Source organism: Patagioenas fasciata, chromosome 1 (genome assembly GCF_037038585.1).
Source record: "Patagioenas fasciata isolate bPatFas1 chromosome 1, bPatFas1.hap1, whole genome shotgun sequence".
Lineage (NCBI taxonomy): Eukaryota > Metazoa > Chordata > Aves > Columbiformes > Columbidae > Patagioenas > Patagioenas fasciata.
The window spans coordinates 18,577,153-18,583,152 of NC_092520.1; the positions used below are offsets into that span (position 1 = coordinate 18,577,153).

Here is a 6,000-nt window from a genome sequence, read left to right on the forward strand (position 1 = left end):
AGAAGACAGCTGTGTTTAGAAGAGTTTTAAAAAAAACCCAACAACACTGTGTAACTAAACAAGTTTGCTTTTCTCACTAAATGAGTGTGGGACATCACATGTTTTCTTGGGAAACAGTCACTGCCAGAAATATCAAGTTCTTTATGCAACAGGTTCACAAATTAAGAAATAACTTCCCATTTTTGAGTTCTGTTGTGCTTAAATATAATTTCCATGTTGATATCTCTTAACGGGGCAGGGTTTTGCTTCATGAGTCTGATTTTCTTATTTCTGTTGCCAGCATGCTCTGATTTATGTTTTTGCTTGTTTTATGGCCTGTGTATCTGGTTCTCAGCTGGCAAGACAGCTGGATCTTATTCATAGCTGGATCTTTTTAGCCATATGAATGTTTTTATAGGACTGATCCTTGAAACCTGATTTTCCTGATTGTGGGTAATGAGTTCCAGTTGGGCAGATGGGCTAAAACACCGAATGCTGAGTCCCCCTGCAGACACAGCCACAATGTGGAGTGCTTGCCCTGTGTCAGAGGCGAGCGCAGGAGCGCCAGAGATTGCTCTTGTTCTGTAGCAAGGAATCTGTGCTGCTCCACTGAAAATGTTGGCACCGTGACTAAATTCCTGGTTTTGCTGTGACCATATGTTTCACAAGGGAAACGTTGCCATTAGGCTGTACAAAGTAGGCAGGATCAATGTTTTTCTTGTTTTCTGCCTTGGAAGCTCATGAGAGAAAGAATTAATACACCTCAGTAGAACACAATCTGCAGCGTCAGTGTCACAAGTGTTTCTTATAGTGTGCTAAAAGAAGACAAATAGTACACAAGTGTTGCCGCTTCTTTTTCTTACAGCTATTCTTTTGCTATCGTGGGCATTAACATAACAGACCTCGCGTACAACCTGCTCGTGAGTGGAGCTCTGAAGACCCATTTCTACAACGTTGCTCCAGAAGCACCAACACTAACTCACTTTCAGCAGACGTTCTGTAAGTGCTGGGAAGGGGGAAGGAATTAATGATCTGAACTCCTGCTAACACGTTTATACTACCCATTCTTTAAATACTTGGATTCAGCTCATAGTTGTGATGGATGCCACTACCAAACCAAGGAATAAAACAAACAAACATAAAACAAAAAACCCCAAACAAAAACCTCCAATGACCTGAAAAAGTGACCTTTCCTATCTTCTTAGACTGGTTTTAAATAATAATAAGAAATTAAAGGTACTTTAAAGAACTTGCAGAGAGTACTTCCCCATAAATCAAACTGTCTTAAGATATATCTGCATCTACACTCAGGCATTACCCTCCATGCTTCAGTAAGGTTGTCCCCCATCAAAATAATGCTTTCCCAGCTCTTTCCCTGTATTAGAGCATCCTTTCTACAGCACAGGCCTGCTGTGCATCCTTGCACAGTGGTTGCAACATTTCTAATATTTTTTTCAATATATAGACAAGAAACCGAAAAGAAGTCAGGATGAACTATTTTCCACATTTATGACATGTTCTTCCACATTTATTTCCACATTTATGACAATTGAAAAGGCTTTGGTTTTGTGATGGTTTGGGGTGGTTGTTGTTTTTTTAAGTTTGGTTATATCATATATATAAGTATCATATATATATTTTTGCTTGTTTTGCAGCTGTAATATTTTATTATTGCTTAACTGGGTAAATGTCAAATATTGGTGTTGTGTGCATCTCTTTCGTTAAATAGCATGGGCTTTTCAGACAAGGATGCTATTTAGTAAGACTCGCTCCCCCAAAATCCTGTGTGGGCAGATCACACACTGCAGCAGGGCTCTCCCTTCTGTGATGGTGCCTGTGTTGCTGCCCAAGCTGGGCTGGCTGGTAGGAACTCTGGGCCGCTTAGCTGCCAGGCTTTTGTCTTTGGTGGTTGTTTGGATAAATAAAAAAATGCAGGTAAGTACCTACCTAAATATCTACTTATGCATTTTTGGGTCATCTTTTCATTGAAAGGGTTACTCTTTTTGCCAAATTCTTGATGTGCCTGTGGCCTTGTGAAGAGCTATGTCTAGTATGATTGGTTTCATTTCCATATCTTCATATTCTGTTATTGGTTATGGTTTCTTGCCATGGCTAAAATCCCCCACCAGTGAACCTGGAGGAGGAAGAGACATGGTTTGGTATGTTTACAGTGTCTTTTTACCACTGCCAAAGTCTTGGCTGCAGGAGGCACTGTTCTGCCGGCTGAGCCTAGGACTGTGCCATAGGACCGGTGTGTCTGCTGGCCAGTATGGCCAGTCCATCATGACAATGCTGGAGGGATAGCTGACTTGGACACTGTCACAGAGGCACCCCAAAGTCAGTTTTAGGTGGACAACAAGTTCCAAATCAGACTTTATTCTGGCCGGAAAAATGCAGCCAATAAACCGACCAAAACAGGGTTTATACAATTAGTTAGCGCTCTGACAACATAAAATACAGGCTCAGGTATCAGTTGAGGAGATTATTAGGGTGCAGCAAAATGAGAATAATGAGGATCCACAGTGTACATGCACACACAAGAAACAAACCAAAGCCCTCTGACTCCAGGGTAAACTATCAGTGGCCTGGGTTAGGCAAGGACTTATTCAAGGATATATCCAGTAAATTATTGCTCACCGAAATGAGGAGGTGAGGCGCTCTCAATCCCGGGAAGTCTCCTTAGATGGCATTCCAGTCTAAGGGGAGGGCTCCAGCTCAGCAGACCCGCTGCTCTGAGAAGACCACACAAAGGGGACCTTTGGCGGGAACCCCGTTTTATAGTCTAGTCATATCTGGCTGTGGGCATTCCAGAAGCTTCTTGGCTTCTCTGGGCCCCTCCTCTGCTAATGACCCTGTCAACCTACTCCAGGTCCCACAAAAGAGCCATTAACTGCCCCATTGAAGGCTCCAGCTCTCAGAGCAGGATGTGCAACTGCCACACCAGTTCTCAGGGGGGGAAATGCAACTGCCACCCATATCCCATGCACATAGGAGTTATGGAGCAAGATAAAACTCACATGGGTCTCTAGTGTAGTAATAGGCCAGTAAAGGTGGTGGATGTTCCTATAATGCTCTGTCTACCAGCCTAGCAAAAACCTGAGGTTATCAAATGGACTTTATTGTAGAGGAAGCATCAACAGACAAAATTTCCTGGAGCAAGGATGATTCATCCAAAGATTGTCTGTCTGAGTCTGACAAATCCCTGCTCTTATGCTCTTGCAGTTTCTCTCCTCTCCCTACCAAAGTCATCCTAGGTTTCCTTCAAATTACCTACAAACCCAGACACCATTAGGCTGCATTAAATTGCCTATATGCTGCATGACTGAACTGGAAATTCAAAATTACACTGCACAGCCAGCAGCCTCTCTGGTAAGGGAGCACAGTGGTTGTACTGCGTGGAACCCCTAAATGCTAATGCACATCACCTCTTGTGAGCCCTTCTGCTCCCTCGGGCTGTGGGGACACACACAGCTGAAAATTGGATTTGGCCCCTGCCCCCAGATTCTGCTGCCTCCTCTTCCCGTGCACGCAATGCACAGAACTGTCTTGTTCAGTGGCTCAACTCGACTGCTGCTCAACTGCAGAAGCCACCTCTTGGAAATCGCCTGGATCTTGGGGCGTAAAGAACTAACAATGTGCTACGTTTTATGTAGCAGGGGTTCTTTTGTTGTTTGGGGGTTTTTAAAGAGGATTTACTGAGCTTTGTTTTGAAGGTAATATCTCTTGGAATGAAACAGCCTATGGCTGTTGGAATACATGGAAGATATTTGAAGGTGTATTTAAAGTATCTTTTGAATGAAGTTTCTCAAATGGATGGGGGAAAAAATATGACTATGCAAATATACCTAATATACCTCAAAATTTCATTTTAGAAGTATGAGTGTTGTAATTGTCACAAAATAGAAATAAACTGATAAAAGCAAACCTTTTTTACAGCAAATGCCCTCACTTTCTGGTATACATAAAATTACTTGCACATTTTGCTGTGTTGGCATGAAAGATTTTATACTTCCTCAATGGTTCATCTGCTGCGAAAGGTGGGATCAAGAGGTTGTGTCTGGTTTATTGAAGTCCTAGTGTTGGATGTAATGGTTTTCCTGTTAGTTGTTCCTCTTCAGGTTAAAGGACAGCACAGAACTGTGAGGCTAAAGGCCTTAATCAGATGCTGTATATTAAACCCACTTTGGGATTGATGTTCTTCCGAAAACAGGGATATCTTATCAGTGTGCGTGGTTCTGTATATCACGTTATCATTCATCTTTTCAGGATCATAGGCATAAATCTTTTCTCTGTAAGGTGTTGTGAGGTGTCAGACTCCAGTGACCGAGATTCTTTGTGTAAATCATAATTGTTAATTGGAGGTTTCTTTCTAATTTTGTATGTAATCTTTACATACTGTATTTATCTCTTTTACTCATTTTTATTATTTTGTAGGCTACTTAATGCATGAATTCCACAAATTCTGGATTGAAGAGGATCCACTGGACATAATGGAGTTCAATCGTGTCAGAGAGAAATTTCACAAGCGAACCTTAAAACAGCTCCAGAATCCAGAGATGGCTCTGTGCCCTCACTTTGCTGCATCAGAAAGTTTAATGAATATGTAGTTACTCGATTTCATTTGCGAACAATCTCACTCTTGTGTTAGATCACTGTTTAGACCATCAATAGCATACTGAATGACCATGGCGATTGTATGCATGTTTTTGGTGCAGTATTCATCTATTTTTGTCATGCATACGAGATCCCCTTATGCTCCTCTTGTTGGGGATCTCTCATTTTAAATGGGTGCTCATATTGTGGCATTATCCAGTGTTACATTCTGAATTGATGTCCAGGTATCAGAGTTTTTCTATTTTTTTAGACTTTCCCCATAAATTCAGCATTGGCAATTGAATTGTATTTCTCTAGCTGTGTTTTTGTATATGTGGAATAAGTAGCTGGATCTTGTATTGTGAAAGCTTTTTAACTTCTTGGTATGTTTTAAGATAACTACTGGCATTTCAAATGAAATGTATGTTTGGACTTCGTCTAGATGATAACATATGTAATTTAATCTGATGCAGGCAAACACATTATAAAGTCCAATTTTCTCCATGCAGCCATATATGCTTAATGCAAAATTAATCAGGTTTATGAGGTACAAGATTCAGTGTGAAGAGTTTATACAGAATTACAATTAGATTCCACAACTGCATGAATACCCAATGGTCTGGTGATGCTAATACAGTCACAGTGAACTGCAAACTCGCTCACAACTCCTGGAAACTGGCAGGGGCCAAAAATTCTGTCATCAGGCAGTTGTCACCAACACCACCACGCTGAAGCATGATCTAAATTCCTGCACATTCCTTTGAATATACAGAGGTTAGTATTTTGTGTCACATGTTGGAAAGCAATGTGACTTGGTCACATTGTGCTTGGTGAATTCAGGGGAGAAAAAAATCTATATATTTTTTTGAACTACTGAAAATGTTGCTTTGGTTGTCAATCCAGTTCCTAAGAACTGGGAGAAATACTTGATTAGAAGGTTTAGAGCAAAGCCACTTGAGATTCCCAGACTACTTATTAAAAAAGAAATTAAAATGGCAAATTACCTTTTTTCTAAAAACATAAATGAGTAGAAGAGTCTGACGCTAAGATTGTGTAGTATATTGAACAGCATCTACCATGGCATTTCATACCCATGGTATTTTTTACCTTCTAAGCAAGCAATTTTAGTATTATATGTTTGTGTAAATCACTTGCATATGGAGATTAAATTGAGTAGTGTCCAACTACTTGTGAATTATATGAATAAATTATATGTCATTCTGAACTGAAGCGCTGTGGGTTTTATTTTTGAGATACGCAGTGATACAGATGAAAGCTATTTTACTTGAATGGATCAGGTAAAGGGGGTGTATCAGCTTTGTGGTATTTCCTCACTCTGAAGAGTGCGCTGAACTTCAGCAGATCAGGTTCTTTATACCATTTCTGGTTACAGCTTGTGCCATCACTTACTAAGTAAAAAATAAAGCA

The 6,000-nt window shown here is 40.5% G+C and overlaps 1 protein-coding gene across 7 annotated transcripts in view; it reads left to right on the forward strand.

The window, feature by feature from the left end:
• Positions 1-5,797, forward strand: part of ELMOD1 (ELMO domain containing 1) — a 53,653-nt gene extending 47,856 nt beyond the window's left edge. For all 7 annotated transcript variants that reach the window (XM_071803784.1, XM_071803776.1, XM_071803781.1 and 4 more), the window contains 2 exons: positions 845-978; positions 4,414-5,797. In XM_071803784.1, the coding sequence (XP_071659885.1) occupies positions 845-978; positions 4,414-4,586 (307 nt within the window). In that variant the 3' untranslated portion in view covers positions 4,587-5,797. The remainder of the gene's footprint in view (positions 1-844; positions 979-4,413) is intronic.
• Positions 5,798-6,000: the final 203 nt, after the last annotated feature.